The 26,093-nt window shown below is 37.8% G+C and overlaps 2 protein-coding genes across 2 annotated transcripts in view; both read right to left on the bottom strand.

Moving 5' to 3' along the window:
* Hao1 (hydroxyacid oxidase 1) overlaps positions 1-8,964 on the bottom strand; it is a 47,384-nt gene extending 38,420 nt beyond the window's left edge. The window contains exons 1-2 of the mRNA XM_070006771.1: positions 8,775-8,964; positions 1,613-1,764 (exon numbers count right to left, since the gene is read on the bottom strand). Of these exons, the coding sequence (XP_069862872.1) occupies positions 1,613-1,764; positions 8,775-8,911 (289 nt within the window). The 5' untranslated portion in view covers positions 8,912-8,964. The remainder of the gene's footprint in view (positions 1-1,612; positions 1,765-8,774) is intronic.
* Positions 8,965-22,107: 13,143 nt separating this feature from the next.
* The window catches only part of Tmx4 (thioredoxin related transmembrane protein 4), a 42,710-nt gene continuing 38,724 nt past the window's right edge, over positions 22,108-26,093 (bottom strand). Inside the window, exon 8 of the mRNA XM_070006769.1 lies at positions 22,108-25,894. Coding sequence (XP_069862870.1) covers positions 25,530-25,894 — 365 coding nt within the window. The 3' untranslated portion in view covers positions 22,108-25,529. The remainder of the gene's footprint in view (positions 25,895-26,093) is intronic.

Here is a 26,093-nt window from a genome sequence, read left to right as displayed (position 1 = left end):
AAAAAAGCAATATTCTATTGCCAGCCAGGCACCAGTGGCTCACAACTGTAATCCTAGCTACTCAGGAGACTGAGATCTGAGGATCACGGTTCAAAGCCAGCCTGGGCAGGAAACTCCAGGAGACTCTTTTTTTTTTTTTTTTTTTTTTGGTCCGTCATGGTGCTTAAACTCTGGGCCTGGGCGCTGTCCCTCAGCTCTTCAGCTCAAGGCGAGTGCTCTACACTTGAGCTACAGTGCCACTTCCCGCTTTCTGGTGGTTTATTGGAGATAGGAGTCTCACGGTCTCTCCTGCCCGGGCTGGCTTTGAATCACGATCCTCAGATCTCAGCCTCCTGAGTAGCTAGGAATACAGGCGTGAGCCACCAGCGCCCGGCTCCAGGAGACTCTTATCTCCAATAAACCACTCAGAAAATTGGAAGTGGCACTGTGGCTCAATTAGTAGAGCGCTAGTCTTGAGCAGAAGAGCTGAGGGACAGTGCCCAGGCCCAGAGTTCAAGCCCCACAACAGACAATAAAAAACAAACAAACAAATAAACAAACTGATACTTTGTGTGGTAATTTTTACAACTATTTAATAATAATAAAAATATAAGAATAAAAAGATCTCCCATGGTTTTTCCTTCTCTCTCAGTTTAAGGAGGACCATAAACAAACCTGGAACGTCTCAGCCTCCTACCTCCCTCTGGTCCTGATATCAAGAAAGCTGCAGCCTCGGACTAAGCCTGTCAGCTTCTCTGTGCCATTCTCCCATGGTACATATGAAAAGAAGAACTTGAACCCGCATGATTGGTTTTTCATTCATAGAACCAAAGTGCTTTCACAAAGTACTTTGTTCATACTTTTAGCCTTCCTTCTTGCCTTCCTTAATATCAAAAGATGTCAAGTCACATTCATTACTCACTTTCATATGAGTGTCTCAAAGAAGAATTTACAGAGATTCGGGCACAGTCTTTTAAATGTTCATCATGGCCAGAGAACCAGGAAGTTAATGCATCTTAATAACAAAGTTTGTTACACTGTTGATGATTGTCTCTTCATTCCCTTCTAAGGCAGTCAGAAATGTTCTACTGGGAGCATAACCCCACCCCCCATAAAGAAGAATCCTGATCCAAAAGCATAGGGAAAAATACTCAGCCAACCACATTTCTGTATTTGCTCCTTCATCGTATACTATACATAATTTAGCTTGGAGGAAGCAGGTTGCCTTTTAAAATAAGTTGAATTCCACCTCTGCTGTCAGCTAGGTGCCACCTTGGTCAGCCATTTCTCAGATCTCCACTTTCTGAGATGTTGGCATTCACACTCATAACACAACCGACATTCTCCTAAGCCCTTCTACTGTGCCAGGCACTTTATATATGTGAATTTTCAAATACTGTTTTTATCCCCATTCCACAGCTGAGGAAAACTAAGGCACAGAATGATCATCTGAGCCACACAACTAGAAAGTAGAAGAACAAGGTGTGTAAGAACAAGCATTTTGATAGTAGAACCAACAGATTTAATTTCTCTGCATGTAGAAACATCCGGGGAAGTGTTTGCTGAACTCAGAGGAAGGAGCTGCTAACCCTTAGTCCTCTCCTGGCCCCTGGGTTGCCGGTTCTCTTCCTACCTCTCACAGTAGCAAGTTCACCATCCACATGAGCCATGCACTGCATGGCGGTAGCTGCAGCACAGATCGGCATGCTGACCCTCTGTCCTAACACGGTAGTGGACAGATCGATTTCAGCCACATTCCGGAGTACCCGTGGATACAGCTTCCATCTAGAATTTAATTTTTAAAAATAATTTTTAACATTTCAAAAGCATGGCCAAATCACATTTAAGGTAAAAAGAGAAAATATGACCAATGGCTTATGTTTTCTTTCATATGCAGAAGTGAGATATAAAATACATCCAGACATGGTAACTGATACAGAACTCTAGCATCCACACACAATAAGACCAAGGAAGGCTACTCTTAGGGGAAGAACGCAAAGGCACAATGCCTATGTGCCTCTAATCATATAAAATAAGATTTATCTAAATAAACTTCCGGAAATGGAAACAAGCATTCGTGTGTGTGTTTTGTTTTCTTTTTGTCTTGTTCATTTGTCTTTGGAAAAGTATAAGGGGCACAGAAATGGAGAAACAAAAGGTGAACAAATTCGGCAGGGATACTCATTAGACACTGTGTTGAAAGTGAAATAGAATAGAGATGGAATGGAAAACTGGGAGAGAGAGAAGGAATGGGTGATATTGTACTTATTACCTGACTTATGAAACTTCACCTTTATAATAACAATAAAAATATTATTAAGGGCTGGGAAGGTGGCTCAGTGGTAGAGTGCTTGCCTTGTATGCATGAGGCCCTGGGTTCGATTCCTCAGCACCACATCAGCATAAAGAAAAAAGCCGGAAATGGCGCTGTGGCTCAAGTGGTAGAGCACTAGCCTTGAGCTGAAGAGCTGAGGGATGCGCCCAGGCCCAGAGTTCAGGCCCCACGACCGGACCCCCCAAAAAAAACAAAATTAAATAGAAGAAAATATTGTTGGATTTGTTTTGAGCCAAGCAATTACGTGGTGAAGGAAAAGAAGTAATTCAAATGTTCATTAGGGTAGAAAATTTTAACAACTGGTAATGAAAGTTATACAATGTAGATGTGCTACTTTTTCTGTCAGTTAAAATTTTTGAATATAAAAAATAAGAAAAGATAATAAATTTCCCAATATTTATGGAAGTATAATTAACACTATAGGCTAGTTACTCAGAAGACTGAGATCTGCGGTTCAGATCTAGGCAGGAAAGTCCTTAAGTCCTCAAATAACCACCAAAAATTAAAAGTAGAGCTGTGGTTCAAGTGACATAGCACCAACTTTGAGCAAAAAAAGCTAAAATACAGTGCCTAGGTCCTGAATTCAAGCCCTAGCATTGTCTCATACATGAGAAATTAACAAGTAGGAGATTCATCTTATTGGTATACTGTGCTGTGAGATGTGACACTGCACAGAGTGACATAGTGACCAAGGCAATGAAGATCCAGAACAGTCTAGATATCTCCTAAATCCCAATTTTCTTAAACTTTCTCCCAACCTAAATTGCTTGACAGCAATCATTTTGTGAGTGCTTTATGATCAAAATTCTGCTTGGTAAGAATGTCATATAATAAGATCATACAGTCATTTAGCCTTTTGAAGTCTGTCTTCTTTCCATCATGAATCTAATGCTCATCCTAAGTATTGCACAGACCAAGACTTTGTGTTTGGGGGTTGATGAATAGTATTCTATTGCACAGGGCTAGCGCAGTTAGGGGTTAGTTCCAAGCTAAGGGACACTGGCATCACTTCTAGTTTGTAGTGATTATATTAACATCATATATAGTCAGGCACCAGTGTCTCATGCCTGTAATCCTAACTACTCCAGAGGCTGAGATCTGAAGATCACAGCTCAAAGCCAGCCCAGGCAGAAAAGTCTGTGAGACTTTTATCTCCAATTTACCACCAGAAAATCAGAAGTGAAGCTGTGGCTCAAAGTGGTAGAGCATTAGCCTTGAGCACAAAAAGCTCAGGGACAGTGCCCAAGTCCTGAGTTCAAGCTCCACAACCAACAAGAAACCAAGAAAAACAACAATCCCTTACAACTGTCTGGGTGAATGTAATTCTTCCTTTACTTCTCCAAGGCCATTCATTGCAGATGGTGCACAAAGGCAGACGGGTTAGAGTTTCAGAAGATCTGCTGCCCCTACTTTGTCCTCGTTTATCTGTGATAGATAGTAGCTTCAGGCAGTTAATTTTTACAATGATAACTTACTTTGTCAAAAACTAATAGCACTGATTGTTGTACTCAATGAAGTATGATGACAAGGGATGACGGTTTTGTTTCCTTTTCTTCAGTTTAGCTAAACATTTTTCTCAAAATGGTTATTTGTCAGGAACGGTTGATTTTTTGCTTAAGGTGTTTGTGAAAATTATTTTAAATGACTTTTCTTGTGTTGAAATCTACCTATAACTCAGCAACCAGCAAATCACTAATAGAGTTTATGTTCCCTTTCCTCTCAGAAAAACCAATTTATATTTCCTCCTTGTTTGGGTTCATTATTCCCCTCATTAGAAATTGATTAAACATAAGAAAATACAGCTTTATTCCTATCAATATAAAAAACACCTTGTGTAGACACATATCTATACTTAACCAATTGTCACATTTCACTTCCTAGATTTAACTCTACCATGAGAATTTTTAGCAAGTTAGTAAGAAACCAGAAATAAAATATCTTGTAGCTTAAAAAGAAAACTGAATGTAATATTGCTTTGTGAACAAACTACAGGTCAGTCATCTAACTCTTCTTCCTATAATAAAGTAAAAGCACACAGTCTCTGAAAAGCACAATAAAGCACTTTTGCCACATGAAGTCTGCACCATTCCTTTGAACATCTTGATTGTCATTATAGTATGTCACACTATATGCTGTGTGGCCAGAAGTCTTTTCTTCTTTGCTGACCTTCGCAGCAGGATGCTTTAATCTTCATTTTAAGCAGGCAAAGGAAGAATTCTTGGAAGGAATTTTAATTACCAATCATTTCTAAGTGTGTTATTAGAATGAGAGAAAAAAAGATTTTAATAGCAGCCCACTGGCATGCCAACCTTGAAGGGTATTAATATTTACTTAGGGCTGGAGGAACAATCAAAGCTTTTGTGACAACATACAAAGCTTCTGGGCATCTCTGTGGTGTGTGTGTGTGTGTGTGTGTGTGTGTGTGTGTGTGTGTGTGTGTGTGTGTGTGTGTGTGTGTATGAAAGGGCCTTTTCCAAATGCTATTATATTTTCATTTAGTAAAACCAGTTTTTTTCTCTGAAGAGCAGCTTTTTTATTGTCCACATGGTGGCACCATCACCTTAGTAACTGTGGGTTCTTGCTTCCCATAAACACTAATTTCTATTTGGAGGGTATTAAGGAAACGGAGGGTACTAAGGAAACTGGTCCACTAGTATAGAAAATGCAATTACTGAGCAAGATTGAATAATGCCAACGGGAATGGTAAAATGTACATCCTTTGGAGAGTCTTCCACATCCGGATTTTTTTTTCCCAACTGGCAAGGACAGTATATTTGCTATTTAGTTGTCATAGCTTTCTGAACCCCACCTGGCTCCACCCCAGATTGAACTGGCTGTTCTTTCATCCTGTTTGATAGGAAAACTTTACATTGTGCTCAGATGTGCCTGCAGTCAGGACTTTGCGTCCAAACTCTAAGTCCACACATTTAACTTATCATAAAAATCAGGCAACGTGCCCATCCCCTCCGTCACCCCCCACCCTCCCGCCAAGGGCTGGCTACTCCTTGAAGGCATTTAAAAACCACTTGCATTGGAGATGCACAGTTGCTGATGATGCCAGCTGACCGATCCAGGCTTGTGTTTTCTAGGATGTATAAGAAAGACTCATGAATTCCATTCCAGTACCTCTCCCTTCATTTTCTTTTCACTCTAAACCTTTACGTGATTCAGAAAGCACCTTAGCACTTTTTGAGGTTTTAGCTGACAGATCTAGAGCCTTTTATGCATACTGGAAATCCCATTGGTGAGTTTATAGTGCTTCTTAAATACTCAAGTGAGGATAATGTCACTTTCAACCTTCAGTTATATAAATAGCAGGGAAGAGAAGAGCTTCCTTTCTAAAGTCATGTTGTGGAGGGAGGAGGGGAAGATCCCAAACACACCAATTGTGGAATTACTTTCCATCAGTAATAATTTCAGATAAACCTACAAAGAATGTGTGTAAGATGTTCTGTTTTTTTCAAATTAACCCCAATCAAAACACATCTTGCAAAATACAACAAGCTACCATTTGCCCTGTTTCTATTTTATTTGTCATAGGAACTTTCATTCTACTGACTGATTTTACATTTTTTTGTGGTGTGTGTGTGTGTGTGTGTGTGTGTGTGTGATTTTCCCCCTCTTATTTTGGTCAACATCGTATTAGCATCCTAAGTTTAACCCAAAAATATGTACAAGCAACTTCTCAGTTATATGGGTGTCCCATGTCCTTGAAAGTTAATGTGGTTGTCAGATCTCTGTACAGGAAAGATAAAAGCTATCACTGAAAATGACCTTTGATTTTACTTGTGGGAATGGGAGGAGTAGAAATTTCATAAATGTCTTTGAAATACCCTGACCTTGTGTCACAACAGGTTATCTGAGGTTTTGTTGGTCTTGCAGCTTTTCTTTGAATCAGAATGAGAAACTTCAGAATGCTTGTCTTCATACCATCAACACCAAGCCTCTGCAGCCCTAGTACAAATGCTATTCTAAGTCCCATATGACCAGCTACAATGATACAAGGCAAGGAATCAAGTCAGATGGAAAATAAATCACAGAGAAAAAGATGTTACATGGGGAACCACCCCTAATATTTCTTGCAACATAAACTCAACTACTTGATATTTTTAAAGAGTATTGCCTGTCCTCCAAAGAGAGTTGCTTTGATTTCTTTTTTTTAACTCTTTAAATATGTTCAGAAGAGAATGATCATGGTCCATGCAAATGGAATGATGTTAACTCTTTTGGTTGTCCAAGTCCAATCTCTGAATTCCTCAGTAATACCCACATAGGATGCTGATACTTGGTGGTGTGCCATGTAATTCACAAGAGCTTTAAGCTGATTTTCCAGGTTATAACTTGGAGGTCACCAAGCATTCTATGCTTAACAAAGTTTCTAGAATTTGGGAGATTGCTTACATGGTCCAACCACTTTGCTGCAATCCTTTGTTCCTCTTCTGACCTCCTCTTGGCCACCTGTTTTGAGTCCATTTCACATCATTTCAACTGACTAGCATTATGGTGGCCAAAATAAGTGTGTATCCACTGGAGTGGAAACTCTTATGGATGGGAACAGTCTACTAATTGATCTCTCTTCAGCAGATGGGAGTTTCTAGTCCATGAAGACTAAATTTATAAACATAAATTAACTAACGAAGTGTCGTGAGGTGTGTAAAGGGAAAGGAAGGCTGCACAGAGACAGAATAGGAAATCATCTGGAGTGATGCTGAGACACTCATCCTATACATTTGCCACAGGCCTGAACATTACTTGATTATAATGACCTATTTGGGTTATGTGGGTTTTTTTTTCTTTTTTTTTGAGACCATTCATAGACAAACCATGCTAACTGGGGGACAGAGGTGACATGGTCCCAAAGAGGAACATCCTATAACAACAACATTTGCAGCTCCCCCAAGTCTGAAAAACAGAACCCAGGAAACAGGAAGAATGCTGAAAAGTTTGATATTGATCACAATGCATTATACTCATGGACTGACATATTGAATTGTAACCCCTTTGTACAACTACTTAAAGACAATAAAAAATACAGTTTTTTTAAACAGATCATTTTTGCCAAAATTGGTGGGAAATATTAGGCCCGTTTGTTCTTAGCTGATTCTCCCTTCCACGGTTTCCACAGCATTTTTTTTTTAGTTCAGCTATGTTTCAGGGCACTCCTGAGTCTAGAGCTGTGGGGGAAAGGAGAGACCCCTCTCCGCCCAGTAACATTTTTAGTCCTCCTGCCAAGGACTATCTTGGCCAGGATAATTTCATTTCTCCTAATTTACATGTAGAAAAGTAATTGGAAGTAATTTTGCACGAGATTAAAGGAGAAATCAAAGGGAAGGCAAGTTCTTTCTTCCTGTATATTTTTACCCCCTTTCTCCTTTAATGTGTTACCATCAATAAATGCTTGTAATGTTCATGGTCTTTAGGAACGATTGTACTGAAAAAGAGCAGTGTATTGAAGGCTGAACCCCCACCCCACCCCTTCTCCTGTGAGAAGAATCACCCCTTTACAGTTATCTTTCTTTCTTGTTTTTATTACAAACAAGACACATAAACTATGACAGCCACCATCTTGTGCCTTGAAATATGAAAGTCAAGGGAAAATTAATTTGGGAAGAGAGATGGAGCCCTGCAGAGGAGAGATGAAACAGAAAGGTTGAAAGATTAATGCCACACTGACAAATTGAAATCTAAAGTGAAAGTTTAGACACCAGTAATCAAAATGAATGATCTCACAAGAAGCCAGCAGGATGCAAACATTTGAAACAATAATCCTATCTGGTTCAACCAGATAAGATGACTATCTTGCTTTTAGAGCTGTTTCCTACTCCATGAACCTAAGTAATCACTGTGGTACTCTGAGAAAAAAATGGAGCCCTCAGAATTTGTGACTACTTTTAAAATGCTGTTAAATTAATTATCATTATACTTTTAGGTGAGGAAATGGGTTGGAAATTGCAGTCAATGGTTCAGTATTCCCAGGCTTGGAATATTGTTTTTAAACAATTTAAGGTCCTAGCTTTTATGACAGCTCCAGGAATTTCTCCCCTTCTCTGTTCATCACAAATGCACACAAATAAATCTCCACCATCAACACAAAGCTAGAGCTTAATTTGGCACAATGTCTTTGTGTAATATCAAAACACTTGTGTGTGTGTGTGTGTGTGTGTGTGTGTGTGTGTGTGTGTGTGTGTGTGTGTGTGTGTGTGTGTGTGAGTGATACTTTTGGGACTTGAACTCCAGCCTAGGCATTGTCCCTGAGCTTTTTTACTCAAGGCCAGTGTTCTACCACCTAAGCCACAGCTCTACTTGTAGCTTTTTGTCATTAATTGGGGGTAAGAGTTTCATAGCCTGCTGGCTTTGAACCACACTCCTCAGATCTCAACCTCCTGAGTAACTAGGATTAGAAGCATGAGACATTGTCTCCTGGCTTTAAAACACAATTTTAGATAACAAGTTCTCTTACCTGGAAAATGCTGTAATATTATCAGCCAAGGTTTCCTGATCATTTGCCCCAGATCTGTAATAGTCATATATAGTCTTTTGAAGCACTGATTTCGCATGCTGTTCATAATCATTGATACAAACAAGTCGGGGTAGCATTTTCACAGGTGTTGCTACTTTAGATGTAGCTGCGTTATTTTTCACAAATTGTCTTGTCTACCCTGAAAATCGCATTATTAGTCAATGATTAATATGCTTTTGCCAAAGTTCATATTTAGTTGTCTCTTGTTTACGTCAACTGAACAAACATATTGTTAGACTTTGAAATTTAATTGTTCACCAAACAGCATCTAATCTACATGAAGATGAAGATGGAACTTGGAAGGTAGTGGAGGTGTTTCCTGTTAGCCATGTTGAAAGAATAGGGAAGTGAGTCCACAATTAAGGACTTGGAAAATATTTCCCCAAAGCACTCTTGGTTCAGGTCAACCTCAGACTGATTCTTCCACACCATCAGTACTTATTCTCTTCTTTTGGGTGCCCAGATGGACTGCCTATTTTCCTTCCACATATATATATATCGTGCACATATCCTATGAAAAAGAGCACATGGAATGACTTGAGTTTATTAAGGAAAGTTTAGGTGATCATAAACATGGGGCTTTAACATGCATCATGAAGGCCAGATGTACAGCTAATTCTAAAAGCATCTTCTCTTGCTCTGAGAAGGATGGATGGGGGAAGAAGGGCTATTTTAAAAGACTGTGGCCTTCATCTACAATTTCACCAAATCATGGGAGACCTGGGGAAGATTTGGATGAGCTAAGTCATGGTTGAAACATCAGTGTTTTTGACAAGTGTGAGGCCTGGTTTTCAACCTAGGAAACTCTCCTTCCAGCTGTTTCTCAGCTGTTGAATTCCAGTTGCCTTCTTGTGTGAGAATTTTCTCTTGAACTCAGACGCTCTTTTCCAATCCACAGGACAAGCAAAGTGTTAGAATCAATGACCTATGCAACAAGCCCTCAATGAGAAACTTTAAAAAGACAATGTATTAATTCCCCAGATCCTCTCTCCTCCAGTGGGGGTCATTATTCCTAAATCCGTGTCACACATTGTGGCTCCAGCTGCCCACAGTATGAGTGTGGGAGACAAATGTCACTGCGTTTACAACATTCTGTCACTCAATTCTCTATTGGTACTACCTTTGCCTCCCAGATAAACCACCCCTTTTGGTGTAACCCAAACCATGATAAGAATACTATTAATACCTACACCAGTTAGGTGTTTGAGAGAATACACGATCATAGAGACAATTAGCCCACACAGGTTGTCCCCACTCTCATCTTCCCAATCTCAATATTTCTTTTCCTCACCATTTTCTCTTGTAAAAATTATTTCATAAAGCAGTCTATGAATATAACATATGGCGATTAGTGTCACCTCCAACATTCTCAGACCCCCCCCATTGGACCCACCCTTTTCTTTACTATTTTTGTGGTATAGACAATGAATTATTGACTCCCATCACCATTTTCTAAAAGACTTTGTGCTTCTTATCAAGTGGAAAGGCACAAATCCCTATATGTGTAAGAAAATGGACAGAGATTCTTGGGCTTTTAGAAGGATATGTCTGTACTGTGGGTATGTTGATTCTTTGAGTAATTGCTTCAATTTATTTTCTGTATCCTCAAGAGAAAAACCATCCTGCAATAACATGTATTCTTATAGCCAAATTTTTCAATTTTCATGCCTGATGCTTTGTATAACTCTATAGAATAAATAGCAGAGCATGTAGAATCATAGGATCTTAGGCAGGCTGTTGGTCTATGCTTATTTTTATAGAGAGAAAGCATCTATGGGTGAAAACAATGTCTTTGGAAAGTTATTTAAAAAGGAAAGGGGGGATTTTTCAATGTAAAATGTGTTTTGGAGCCAGGAAAATGTACTGAAAGCAAATTAACTAAGGAAAAGGAGCGGATTGAATGAATTTCCATCTCTGCTGTCTACTTGTAATGACAAGTAGATATAGAAAAGATAGTAGTAATAATTTTAACAATTATAACTCAGTTTTCAAAAGATAGGTAAACTGGTTTTTTTTAAATTCAATTGTGAAAATACCCTTTATGTTAAGCAAAGATATTGCCTGTCCATAAGGACAGAATAAGAAAAAAAATTATCCTTTTTTTTTAACCTCTGATGAACTTGTCTAGGTAGAATAGCTTTTCTTTATGTGCTTTTGACCATTAATTATTCAGGGATACTTTAAACCAATACTGGCTAGTTATGGGAATATTGATTTACATTATTTTAATGGAATTTTGATTCAGGTTTATCTTAATGGAACTCATGCATTTACTCATTAGTGGGCTTATTAACTAAAATAACAGAGATTCTTTGCTTTTACTTATTGTTGTATATATGTTGTATAATATTGCTATGTGTAATATTTCCTTATAATATATAAAATGAATATGTAAGCTCATTGGATGAAAGCTTTACAGATGTTAGGTTAAAGGCAAAATTGGAAAACATTATTACTTAAGAAAATCAGTTTCTTTGGTGGTGACTTCTTTGGAAACATTAGGTCCAAATGTTATGTGAGCTAACAGAAATAAATGAAATCCCCATTCTTTAGTGGTGATACTGAGACTACTGCCTGGATTGATATGAAACTTTAGTTTACTTTCCATATAGAAAAAAGTTGTAATGAAGATTAATGATGAATTAAATGCTTAAACATCAGATCATAGTAGGTAAAGGACTCAAGAAGTTGTGGAAATTCTAAGTCAGACCTCCAAAACCCTCATTACAATGCTGATTCTTTTGTCTTCCTTAAATGTATTGGAACAGAATGACATTTACATATGTGTATGTTTGTTTTGTGATTTTTTGACACTCAAAAGAAAAAGCTGGATTTGGGGATTTTGTGTTGGCTCTTAGCAATTAAAATTTCCAAATATGAGCAAGCAGGGAGGACAACGCAAGAATTTCTGAAACTCTGGTTTTATGAAAGTACAACAGGAGACATTTTTGCTTTATTCAACTAGATAGATCTACAGGGTATTCTGACCTTGAACCCCTGCTTTCCAGGTTGACATGACTCCTCACAACTGTGGCAGAGCTGTGCTAATATCATTTTGTCCTGAATAATGGGTTTCTTTTTTCACCTAAGAAACTCATTCCACAGCTGTCATGTTGAAAGCAACACTCTCTGGATCAATTAAATCTCATAATCACTATTACAGTGATCTCCTTGATGAAAATCAACAGAATCTTCTGAAAGTTCTGTGAGCAATTATCAATTTGCCTCACACTCGTATGCCTGTTTCTGATCAGAAAAATGAAGGTCATATTTCAACCTCTGTGTAGCAGATAAGTGAAGTCTTATCAATCATTTCATTATAGGAAATAAATGCTGTCAGTCTTTCAGGTGTCCCATTTTTAATGTCTCTACAAAGCCCCGATGATGGGTAACCAACACCTTCTCTAAAAAGACAGATCATAGGATTTTTCAGGGCTGGCTTTCCTCCAGGCTAGAATAAGACAATATTCTAATGAAACTTGTAGCCGTGCTTTACCCACTGTGTTATAACTCCTGAAAAAGAGATACACACAGGCTTCGGAACCCTACTGTTACTCCTTATCTAAGAAAGAAAAAACATACATTAAAAAGGTACGTGGGAGTGTTGAAAACAAGATGGATTTGCCACTGAAAAACCACTAGGAAAAAATGTATGTCTATATTGTCAACATCAAATGGTTTTCAAATTATTACCAAAGGCAATTTCCCCCTCAGTGCTCTATATTTCATTCCTGAAAACATCAACTCTATTGCAATCCTCTTTTCCTCAGGACTTCAACTTCTAAGTGTTTTTGCCTGTCTCATTTTCCAAATGAATCTGTTCAGTGAACCACAGTCAGACATCATTGGGAAACAGGCCACCTTACAGCTCAGCCTTTTAATCTTAATAAGATTTTCCAGAAATCATGTGGATACAGATCGTACAAATGATTCTGCTCTCTCAGCTCTCAGTAACAGGAAAGTTCTGTTAATGTGATGTTAGTATTGATAGATGCCAACATTTTCCAGAAAGAAGGTGCCATCATCTCCAATGTGCAGGAAGCAGTTTCTCAATGGGTGGTGATATCTCAAATACAGGAATTTTTTGTTATGGACCTAAATATTATGGTCAACCAGGCATGTTATTTATTTTAACCAATATTTCTAAGCACAGATAAAATTTGTTTTATGATTTTTCCAGTTGGAGTCAGTTCTTCCTACTAGTGCCAAAAAATCAACACTTAATAACATTAAATAATTTCTGCTCAGAGAAGATAAGTAGATTTTCAAACTGTTTGGATGCATACAAAATGAGCATTATATGAAATGCAAAAGCAATGAAGGAGATGTGAAATCTCTATGTTGCATTTTTTTATTTCCAATGATAGGCACTCTTTACAGGAAGTCAGTAAGTTCTAGAAAAGTTTTTCCCAACTGTGCTACATAGATCATTTAAAAAATTTCCTATATATTAGGAAAAAACCATGATTTTTTGATGGAAAAATATTATTATCTAGACTGTAACCTATTATGCTACTTTTCCTGCAGCCTATCATTATGATTGAACACTCACAATTTCTAAGGTGTAGATATAGATGAATGACAGAAATACAAACTAACAAACATTTGATTCATAACAGTACTTTGGTTCAAGTGTCATCTTTCATGATCATTCACACAGATGCTTAAGCCAAGACTTAAGAATCACTACTTTATTCTTCTTTTTCCTATTCATTTTCCACAGATTATATACATTAATAAGCCATGTTGGTCTTAGTGTTAAAATTTTATTCCATTTCCTACCATTAAACAACATATACATTCCAACCAACTTGGTCCAAGTTAACACCTTTTTTTTTTTTGTATTGATGACCAGGTAAGGAAGTTAGAAACTTGAGTAAGATTATGTTTCTCATCTGCTTTGAGTTTTCTAAAGCACTTCAATCACAATTCAACTATAATCCATACTATTTACCCTGTAATTCTTTTGTGTTCTTGTTGTTGGTCATGGGGTTTGAACTCTGGCTTGGGCACTGTCCCTCAGGTCTTCAGCTCAAGGCTAGCGCCCTACCACTTGAGCCACGGTGCCACTACTGGCTTTTTTCTGCTTATGTGGTGGTGAGGAATCGAACCCAGGGCCTCATGCATGCAAGGCAAGTACTCTACCACTGAGCCACCATAGTCTCCTCAACACTCACCTGCATGCACTGTACTCATCTCCAGCTATTCTCTTATGTATTTTTGCTTGAAGAAATCATGTTTATTCTAGCTTCACAGTCTTTTTCATTGCTCTTGCTTCTCCTAGAAACACTTAGCTTCTAGATTATTCTATAGTTGACTCCTTACTCAAAAACATGTTTAATGCTTAGTTATGGTATTACACACTTGTAAATTGTAGCATCAGAAAGCTGAGGAGGAAGATCACAGCTCCAAAGCCAGCCTAGGCTACACAGCAAGACCTTGTCCCCGAAAGAAATTGTTGAAAGAGCATCTTTTGGAGAAAGCCTTCTTCGATCACCTGATTTAAAATTGTGATCTTCTACAGCCCTTTTCCTTTGCCTGCTTACTTTTCTTCATGCCACTTACGAAAATTTGAAGTGATAGAATTTCCCATGTGTATATGTTTTGTTATCAACGCCTCCTCTGAAATGTAAACTCATCTCTCTTGTGGTAGTCGATTCTCCAGTGTCTGGGACTGACTGGCATGTAGGACGCTATGATGTGCAGAGGGAAGCGCCCTCTGCTCATATGTCTGCCCTTACACGAACCTGTGAATTGTTACTTTACGTTGAAGAAGGGACTTTGAGGATGGGGCACAATTAAGGACTTAACATTGGGCCTCAAATGTGTTCACATGAGTTTTTATAAGGAGGTAACAGCATCAGGGAGGCAGAAAAGTTGGTGACAAACGATAGAAGATGAGATGATACTAATGAGGCAGGAGCCCCCTATTTCTGGCGGCCACTAGAGGCTGAAGTAGGCAAGAGACAGATCCTTTCCTGAAGCCTCCAGAAGGCACACAATGAGCCAAGAAACTTTTGATTTGGGCCCCATAAATCTCATATCTCTGACCTCTAGAGCTAACGTATTGTAAATTGGTTTCTTGTTAAACAACTGTGTGATCATTTATTACAATTCCAACAGCAAACAGATACAAATATATTATTTACTTAATGAATGAACTCCTTTGAGAGAGTCAATGAGGTAATTATCTAGTGCATCAGTGTTAAACTGTGTTGTGTTAGATTCAAACATTATCCCTTAGATTAATAAAATTATATGCATAAAGCATTTTATACAGTCACCTAAGAAGAGAGTTCTTGTTCTGCTTTGTAGTACAAAGAGAAGTACTACTCCCTTTATTCCTCGACTTTGGCTACAAATAAAAGTACTTAACATATAAAATGCTTACGCTTTCTCTCCTAAATGTAGGGCCAGAACTATGATTTTCAGAGTCTCATGTAAAATGAAAATTTAAGGCTCTATAGTCACAAACTGTTAACACTTACAAAACAGCAGCAGCAGCAACACACCATTTAAGTCAAGCTCTTAGTCCTTGTATCTGTGATTTTACACATCTTGACCCCATAGAGTTTCTCTTGCCTGAAGGGTTCTGAAATAACACTTAAGGTGATGTTCTTATAACTCAAGACATAGAAGTCAGGTTCTTTTAGTATAAAACCAGAAAGGAGAATCACTGATGGAATTTAACAATATTTAATAAATTAAAAATATACACCAAGGCCCATGATCCATGCTATTTCCCCTGATGATATTTCTCTAAAATGAAATTTAACTTCATGCCTACTATGGGATGTTAGAGTTCTACTCTAAAAGTCTCAGATATGTCTTAGATAGGAGATGGTAAGGTTGGGGCATTTACTGAAATTTGGAAGTCTTTACGATGATATTTCAGTGTCTGGAGGCTTGAGGGAGGGTTGTACAAGGACCTGGACATGATTGTATATGATTTGTGAACACAGTAAGGCAGAAATCCTTCCATGCTGTCATGGGTTGCCTTCTATTGATCAATCTGATGGGTCTTGTTGAAAGTTTCTGGAACGTACCTGTAAAGTTGCTACTTTTCTTTTCCTACACAAGTGTTTTCCTGAAAGTACAGTGAAAGTCAGTGAAGACAGTGGGGAAATAAAGTGAAGTTAATAGAGAGTGAGCCAGATTCTCACCAGGAAGGAAAAGTCTCTTTGCCAAGTGTTACACAAGTCCTAGATGAATCAAGTCAGTCTCTAAAAGTGCTAAAATTAGTTCTAAGTTGTTTAGATCACTTTACAGTCTGCACCTTTAGGATCCCACTAAAACCTCTCCCATTGCAGTTAGAATTTTATTACTGTTCAAAAAGCAATGATCTTCATACTACACTTCAAAGAAAAGTAAAAACTCACTCCTACTTGAGTAATTATGACAGAGGTGCTCACAGTATTATTTTCATCGTTAAAAAGATACTATTTTAAACTTAAAAATACTTTATGAGAAAGTTCCTGAGAATTTTTAAATTATGTCCCGTATGAGTAACATATCCATAAATCTATACTTAAATTTATAGCAGGCAAGGCAGTTGGTTCAAGAGGAAGAATTAATGAATTTTTCCTAGTGGTTACTGCACATTGAAGCAAACCTCTAGTCTGACTGCTTTCCTTTTTCTTAAATGACACAGTGGTGTATGTTTTAGAAAATTTTACATTGAGTTTCCAGCTTTCTGTGTTCGTTGAATTATACCAAGTGTTTGTTGAATCTCAGCTAAACTGAGATGAGCCCTTTATTAAAACTTACATATTAAAACAAGTCCTCTATAATTTCCCATTGTCTTAAGCATTAAACAAAAACGAATTTTTTCTTTGACAAGGGTACTATTTTCTTGAGAAGAAAAATGCATGTTGCTGAAAAAAAGGTAATTCCCAGGTTATTTTTATTATGTGTTATAAATTGCATAAGGAAGAAAAAAACATTAACCTTAGGGTAACAGAAGATTGCATTTGTAATCCTATGTACTTGAGAGTCTAAGATGAGGAGGATCGTGTTTCCAGATCAATCCGAGAAAAAATTGTGTGAGCTTTCATCTCAATAGAAAAATCTAGGCATGGTAATAATTGTCCTTCCATCTCAGCCACAGTGGAAAATATAAAATAGAGGAGGCTCATGGTGCATGCTGGCCTGGACATAAAAATAGACTCAAAATAAGTGGAACAAGTCTTAATATCTGGCTCAAGTGGTAGAGCACCAACTTAGTGAGCATGAATCCTACAGTTCAGATCCCTGCCCCCTAAGAAAAAAAAAACAAAAACACTGCAGTTTTCTTCAGTAACTTGTACCAGTGATATTGAGGGAGAAGAAAGGCATAGAAAAATTCCTTCCCAGAGAAGACTGGAAGAACTTCATGGAATTTTTACTGTACTCTTACTAACACCTTCCATTGAAATCTAAAGCTGCATGATGAAATGTTAGGAAAATAAGGAATAATAATTGTTTAATTTCTAGTTTTAGAGTAAGAGCAACCCAAATAAAAAAGGGGGGCAGGAGATGGTGGGCAAAAATATTATGCATGCAGGCAAGAGTTCCTATCAGTGGCAGCTTATTGTAATTTCATTGCAATGCGACAGGGCCAATAAATTCATATGTATTTGATGGTTCTTCCCAGCAGGGAATAACATATCTTTGACCTATTTCTTCCTCTGTGCTTCCTCCTCTTTGCCATTTAAACTTAAGAAGAATGAGGGAAGAAGTGGGTAGGGGTGGAGTAGGGTAGGATGCTGAAAGGGGTGACATTGATAAAGATGCATTGAATTCGTAAACTGCTTTGTTAAATGGCAAGCCCTTTGTACAATCATATGAGGATAATGGAAAAAAAATAAAATTAGATGAGTCAGGAGAGGAGAAAATGAAAGATAAAGAATTCTAAGTAAAAGATTAGAATGTATGAAGAGGGAAAAAGGAAAGGGGAAAGAGAAAAGGCAAGAGTTAATGCAGAAAGAATGCAGGGAAGAGAAAGAAGAGCGAAGGGGTAGAAGTTGCAGGGTGGCCTCTTTATATCCCAGTAGAAGTGAGTAAATGTGTGGGGTTCTTAAGAAATGTTCATCTAAAATATTATTTTCAGAGATGAAAGAAGACTAAGAAGACCTCACATATTTAGATGGCTTGTAACCTGGTAGTGAATGTAAAATCTCCATGTCATCTTGTTTGTGATATTTTATGATACCTTGGATTATTGTTTAAATCCATAGACATATTTGGTTTAAAATCCAATGTCTTGGAACAATTGAATAAAGGATTGGGGACTACGTAGTAAGTTCTTGAACTAACTGCAGGAAGTCTGAGTTATGAAATGAAGGCTTTGCTGATATAAAAATGTAATTTAGTGCCAGATTAGGAGGATGGAGATGCATGGGTCCACTTTGATAATAACTAATGGAGCACACATGATAGATTAAAATTGATATTGTCTTTAAAAGACAAACTTCCTTTGTGAAATTGCAAACTGGGTATTATTTTTAATTTCATTAAAAATTATATTCAGTTCTTAACAGAGAAAGCAAGCTACTTGCAGTCAGAAGCTACTCCTATGTTTGACTGATGGTGAAAGAAATCATTCCAGAGGGAATGAGTTGAGACCATGGAAATCAACTTCAAGGTTTTTGAAGAGTCACACACGTACATAGCTTCATAGAACCTAAAAAATTTCTATCAAATATCAACAAAGGGCCCAAACAAAAAAAATGACATTTGAGCATTCAACTAAAGTGATGTATAGAACCAGGGATACAAATAGAGTAGTACCCTCCATCCTATACCAGGGGTGACTTATGAGTGAAAGCTACAGAAGTCGCCATCTTAAAATGGTTTGGGGAAGACTTCATAAGGAATTCCTACAGCAGAATATCTTCCAGAGGTGGTGGGATGAATGCAGTTTTGGCAGATCACATGGTCAGTGCAGATGAGTGAGCAAGCTATTATTTGTAACATCGTAATTCCAGAGCAAAAGAGCCACATGAGCTAACGAAGCCGACAAATCTAAGAGTAAAAAAGATGGATTAAAAAAAAAAGATGGATTTTAATGACTTGAGGACTATTTAATGAAGCTCACACCAGAGGCCCTGAGCAGAGAGAGAACTGATAATAATGCAGAAATCTTATTGAAGTCTTATTCAATGTGCAGTATGTTTAAAGGAAATACTGCAGATGAATGCTTAAACTAACCTGTGCAGGATAGATGGACTTCAGATATTGTTTTATACTCACATCTTCATGTTTGTTATCTCAAGAAGTTAGGTAGATAAAACCCTAATGTCTGATGAATAACTGGTGTTTTAATTTTGAATTTTTAGGTCATCTTAAGTTGGAATTTACCCATGTGTGTTGTTAGGCCAGGTTGGGGATCTTTTCAGGAGTTTTGCCTACTTCTGCCAATACATCTTTACTCACCCTACTGCTGTTAGCCCTCCATGAGAACTTTGGGGTTATGTTTTTTTTTTTGGCCTTAAGACAGTAAAACTAATGTAAATATAAGCAAGTTTCATAAGGCCAGATTCATGTTTATGGTTTCTTAAGACATCTATTATTTGTTACTCAAAGACAAGGCTCAATGTGCTGGTGAGCAGGTTTTTTTAAAAAAAATTTTCCAGGTTTGAAGAATTTTTCTTTTAAATCATTTTCCCATCTAAGCAGCCAAAACCTTGTATCCTCTTCCTACATGGGCCCTCAAAATATATTCTCTGTCTCCTGAGGGCAGGGGCATTCTACCACAACCCCACAACCAAGACTACTACCACCACCACCACCACACAAATTCTAGTACCAGCTCGTGCTAGTCTCATAGTTTATAGCCTCTCTGAATTTTTCTTATTCTTTTAAATTCAACTCTGCTTTTACAATGACATTCGCTATATCTTAGTAAAGATTTCCAGTTTATATGATGGGTCTTGAAAATCTGTTTCAACTTACCATTTTTCAAGGAAGTTTTTGAAATGCTGGAGTGAAACTCACGCCTCTTAAGAGACATCAGTAGCCTATTAAGTCACTAATTAAAAATTTCATGAGGATGATAAGGGGTTAAATATGATCAAAGTACATTGTATGAGAAATGTTACAACAAAACCCATTCTTTTTTATTCTAAGAAAAATGTATAGCACTTTTTGAAATAATATAGAATCTGGAATGGTGCACATGCCTGAAATTCCAGCACTCAAGAGGCTAAGGCAGGATAATTGTTTCTAGCCAGCCTGGGTTATATACATAATGATACCCTGCCTCAGATACAAAAGTAATAAAAAAAATAATATACACCAAGGTCTCTCGATTTAGATGGGACCCTAAACTACTACTTTGTTTGCATTTTGTGGATGAGACTGTTCTCTCAGACCAGACACAGTGTGTGAGTTGGTTATTGAGGTAATTACTTGAAAAGTGTGTGTCTGATTCACAAGACAAGGGGCATACTTTTCTGCTACAACACATGAACAAGCCTGCAGTCTAAAAGAAAATGGCAATACCATTCATATATATTAATATATTCATATACATTCTTTATTACCTGCTTTATGCTACTTAAAAAGATGTGTTAGAGGCTAATTCCTTCTTTCCCAGAGTCCATAGAAAAAAGTTCTGAAGGAAGGCCAACAGACTTGGTGCCATATTATAATAATATGCCTGTCTATAGCTGACTGTCATCGGTGGAGTGGTCACAGATATAAAAAGTTGTGTAATAAACTCTAAAGTATTGTTATTAGCCTAAATAATTAAAATGGCCACCTAGGACCTACATATTTTTAATTTATTAAAGCTATTCATGAGGATTATAAAGTTATTAGAGTCTGCAGAGCAATCTAATGGGGTTGATAGGTCTGTAACTTTGTGAACCTAGCAGTTTGTCCTTTTATGTCACCAATGTTTTCTGGATCTACCATGTGCTCCCTGCTCAAGTAGAAAAATCTTCACCAGGCAATAAATTCCAATGTTTCTTTCACAGCATAAAACTTCCCAAAGGATAATGATTGCTTAATCAAATGTCTACTAACCACAATCTCATTTAGGAAGACTATGGAGTCCATAACCTGTTGATTCGACATTGAATACTGAGATGGAAGAAAAAGATTATGCAAAGATTAAAAAGAAGGCCTGTAATCCTAGCTACCTGAAAGGTAGAGATCAGTCAGGGAACAAAAGTTCTTGAGACCCCCCTCAGTCAATGGCTGGGTGTAAGCACAATGGTTAGAGTGATGTGTGTCTGTCATTCTAGCAACAAAAATAAATAGGAAAAGCAGGATCAAAACCTAAGCTGATAAGGGCATAAAGCAAGACCCTATTTTGAAATTAACCAACACAAAAAAGAGCTGGTAGAATGAATGAAGTGGTATGGTGTCACTTTAAAAGCATAAGGCTGAGTTCAAACATAGTACTATCTCTGCACCCACCCACCCACCTCCCCCCCCAAAAAAGAAAGAAATGTCAATAAGCAACTCTATATCCACAATTCCCCCTTACCTTTAACCAAAAAGATAAAAACCATCACCCACGCAGTGTCTGAGAACACTTATGGGAGTCACCTCAGTTCTTCGCATTTCCACTGCTGTGGCAGGGAAGAAGTATGACATAGAATGCAGTCTTCTGAAAGTTCTAGCAGACTAGGCCAGTTTAGGAGTAACTGCACCATCATTTAGTGTCTGCTCCAGCTGTGTCATCCTCAGACTTCAAGACAGAGCAAGGCATGGGAAGCAAGTATGGAGTTACTACATATTAAGCTGTGATGGGGAGGAACCCTTGAATCTCTGGACTTGTCCTTGAGCAGCTAAACAGCATATGGTTGAGGTTCTACATCAAGTCATGAGAGTGAGAAGTAAAGAATGACTAGATAGGGAATAAACACAGAGATAAAATATTTCTTAACAAAGTAATATTTTAGCAGCCTAAGCAAACAGTTTTTGTGAAAATACATTATTTTGTTTTTACTTAGTCATAACTATCATTGTTTTGATGCAAATAGAAATTTACAGTAAAAGAAAATCATATAAGATACAGGATTATGTAGAATTCTATGGTCACATAACAATGACTCAACTTCTCACTTTAATGGCTACATATCTATTTGAGAAAACAAGGAACACATCAATAAAGAGAAAAAATAAATACACAAGTAAATAATCAAAACATTTACAAGGCATAAAGAGGACAAACCCACAATGCTGCAGTACAAACAACCAGTGTCTTGAGTATAAAAACTGCATTTCCACGAAGCTGGCTGGTAACAAATACAATTAAATGACATTGGAAACAGGACAAAGACACAGGAGTCACACACATATTTATTTACAGCAGTACAGTCCACATAAACCTCCACTGAGAATAACCATCTGAAGGCCACCTCTGGGCTGAGGGTTTCAAACACCCTTCAATTGCACCTCCTGTTTTTGGAAAGCTGTCCACAGAACTGCTCCAACAGGTGCAATCAAACTGATGACTCTATACTTGGATTCTGCAAGACTGGCTATAATTTTTTCAAGAGGATCAAGATATAAGACACTATACAGAAAGAACTGCCATGTTGGCACAAAAGATTTACACAAACACTTTGTAATCCATTGGTGTTCTTGACAGGACAGGCCACCATCCATATTTAATATTGGCAGAAATCATGCTCTGCAGCACTGAGGGGAATGGCAGAAACCCTTCTGATGTCCATCACCAAAAGCAGTAGTGCCCCCTTCCTTTCAGACTTCAAATTGACTTTCTTTGCAGCCTTTCCATTTTATTTCAGACTCTTTTATGTACCCATCCTATAAAGCAACAAGCCAGCTCCATTCCCAAAGGATTTGCTAATAAAAAGTCACATGGTAACTATTCCTTAACTACATTTCTATCCTCTACCCTAAGGTGTTACAGGGCACAATTTTGCAGACTTACAGACATCTAAACACCTTGCAACACCACAGATTACCAACAAATGTTTTTGGCCATAAGAAGTCAAAGTGTAGCTTTCTCAACTGTCAAAAGCCACCCTGGCTAAAGGCTGTTTACTTTATACTAGAGTATTTATGTAACAAGACGGGGATCCTACACACAAGATGAAACTGTACGACATGCCAAGCAATGTGAATGGCATGTGAATTGAATAGGTTCTATCATTCCCTATTCAGTGATTATACTTCAAAGGGAAATAGTGTGTTGCTTCATTATGACATTTCTAGTCAAGTTGGCTTGGTTCAGCAGACCAAACACAGAATGTATAACAAAAGAAATCACACAGATAACTAGAAGTTTCAAATACTCCTTCTAAACAATCACAAGGCACCTTATTTTAAATACCTACACATAAAAGTGCTGGGCATCTCCAGTTCACAATCTTCTTCACCTAATTTTAATGTATATAAAATTGCATCTGTAATTAAATAGCTGATAATGCAAAAGAGGGATTCGGGATTGAAAAATCAGGTAAAAATTAGTTTTATTAGAATATTAATCTAGTTTTAAATTATTATAGATTGACTTTTTCTTTTCATTTTACACTAATGATTGAAAATAAACTTAAAGGTTTTGAGAGGACAGAAATTAAATGTATACGTAACTGGCCTTTTAATACTAGAAACCTCATCAGTAAAAACGATTCCTATAGATACTTTTACTGTATGTTCTTCTCCAAGATAATTTTTGAACCACATTTCATTTTTTTTAAGTTCTGCTGAGCAAAATAATACATTTTCTTATTATACAATTAGGTACCAATGGGGTCCAATTGGAAACTGGCTTTGTATGTATAAAAAGCCAGTGTTGAATAATTTCCTTGTGCCTTCCCCTGTAGTCAAAAATAGCACTGAAAAAAAAATATTTCAACTTGATGGGGAGGTTCATTATAAAGAAAAGCCAAACTATGAAATTTTTCTTACTCCATAACTCTGAACTTGAATTTTTTGAAAACTTTGTTTCACTGATTTTAAGAGAAGGAAATTCAGTGACCAGAAGGCAGACATAACCCAGTTCTGAGCCAGTAGTTTCTTGGATCAGAGAGGTGGAAATGCTACCCTCTGAACCATGACACTAATCAGCCAGGCAGAAACATGGCAATAGGGGCAGAGGATAAGCACATGTTAAGGATTTTTCCATCCATCAATGCGCTCAAATTTGAGGTCACATTGCTGTCTGAAGAACACAATGACCAGCAACTCTTAACAAACTACCATACACCAAGAAAAGACTGCTGGAAACTAGTTGGAAAGATGAAAAATAGCCTCTTCTCAAAACAGACTATCAGACTAAAAACCTCCTTTGTGTAAGGCTGACAGGAGCCTTATTCAATTGCAGGAGGGAAGAGTGTCAGAACCTCCCCCACCATGCTTCGGTTAGTACAGGGAAAGAGTTACCTAAACATTATATATTCCTTTATAAAGAAGACAGAAACTTCCTGAATTTCATAAACCTTTACTCATTATTTTGCCTGGACCTTAGGGGCCTCAGACTGACTTTAAGCATCTTTCATATGCCTAGCATCTAATTTTATGAATTTATTCTAAGACATAAATCAGGTGAGAGAGGAGATAGGTGGATATTTTTAAAGAAACTGGGCTCTCTGGGAATTTGTGGTGGATTGAACAGTGAGAGCTTTACAAAGATATGATTCTCTAGAAGAGTAAAGAAGATGGAAACAAAATCAAATCTTTCACCTCCTGATACTGACTTTCATTAATTTCTTCACCAATAACACATTATGGAAAGAAAATCAGAAATGGCTTTTCAGTTGTTATTAAAGTGGTTCAAGAGTCAGAGAACCCCTTGAGATGGAAAGAAAACAACATTAACATTCAAGTTTTCTGCATAGGACTTTATACTCATGCAAGACTTAGAGCACTTCCGGCTTAAAAAAAAAAAAGAAAGAAAGAAAGGAAAAGAAAAAAGAACCTATTACATGTTGGGCAAAAGTGGTTTTTTAAAATCTGTTGTGTAAAATCCCTACTTCCTTTTGAATTTCCAAAGACTCCAACTTTCCATTGGAGAAGCTTGGCAGTCATATTCTCACAGGCTGTGGTTAATGATTATCTAAACCTTTAAGTCAGAATGTGTGTGGTGGATGCAGACCTGGCTGCAGAGTGCTTAGGATGAACGGGGAAGGGCGGAGTATCTGCAGGTCTATGGCAGAAAAACTGGGTAAATTAAAGGCAAGAAGTAAAAGATAACAAAGGAGAGTTAGAGAGCTGACTTCTCAACACCCTAGTAATTTTGTTGATAAATTATATCCCAGAACCTCTCAAATTTTGTCTCCAAAAATGTGTCTATGTGCTGTATGGTACCTGGTGCTTCTTACAGTGTGACAAAACAATAAATATGTAACATGTGAAAAGGAAGTAAAACAGGGTGTGCTGAGAAGAGATAGCTTTTCTATCATTTTATGGAGCCTGCAGCCTTATCTCTAGAAGGTGCTAATGAGGGCAGTGGGTGGCTTCTCTAGATGACTCTCCAGCTCCAAATAAATGAACTTGATCCCATCCTATGTCCACAACTAGATTCTAAAAGCATCTTGTTTTCGGTCTCTTGATTGTCATTCTTGATTCTTAACATAAACAGGCTTACAGCCCATGCATCTACATGATTGGAGGTCACCTTTTCAGAGAGAGAGGCTTGCTGATTCAGGAAAAACTAAGGATTTGGTTTAAACTGAAAACCAGAGGGAAGCTGAAATATTCTTTTGGTCTGTGTCCTTGGAAAGAGTACCATTTAACCTATGGCTCCTTTTTAGCATGCTGACTCTTGCGCTGCCTCAGTGAGTCTTCTGCCAGCTCCGTGCTAGCGGGACGGGGCTGCTCAGGGATATCTTCCCCAGGTTTGTCAGGTTCACCCTCTTTCACAGTCATACTGCCCTCCTTCTTGGGACCCTGGCCACTGACATCATCCTTCTCCTCATCCACACCACCACCTGGGTTGTCCTCTTCCTCCTCATCCTCATCCTCATCGCCAAGCTCTTCTTTCTCTTCCTCATCATCCACAAGGCTGTCCTTGTTTTCTTCTTCATTTGAGTCATCTTTATCCTCCTCTGCATCCTGCAGCTGTTCAACCCCGTGAGCCTCCTCTGACCTCTGGTCCTGATCTGTGGAGAGAAGACAGAAAAGCATCCTCTAAATAAATGATTGCAACTGGAGAAATGATTGCACCTTGAAGCTTTCAGAACATAAAGGACAGATCCTCGGCTAGGCATCCGAGCTCCATGCAGGGTTTCTCCATTCTCTCCTGACCAAGTTTACTTTCACAGATCACATAGTCATGGAGAGCAAACGTTTCCTCATCCT

Source organism: Dipodomys merriami, unplaced genomic scaffold, assembly GCF_024711535.1.
Source record: "Dipodomys merriami isolate MVZ:Mamm:240054 unplaced genomic scaffold, mDipMer1.0.p SCAF_7, whole genome shotgun sequence".
NCBI classification, from domain to species: domain Eukaryota; kingdom Metazoa; phylum Chordata; class Mammalia; order Rodentia; family Heteromyidae; genus Dipodomys; species Dipodomys merriami.
The sequence above is the reverse complement of the archived record's forward strand: the minus strand, read 5'-3'. Positions and strand labels throughout refer to the sequence as shown.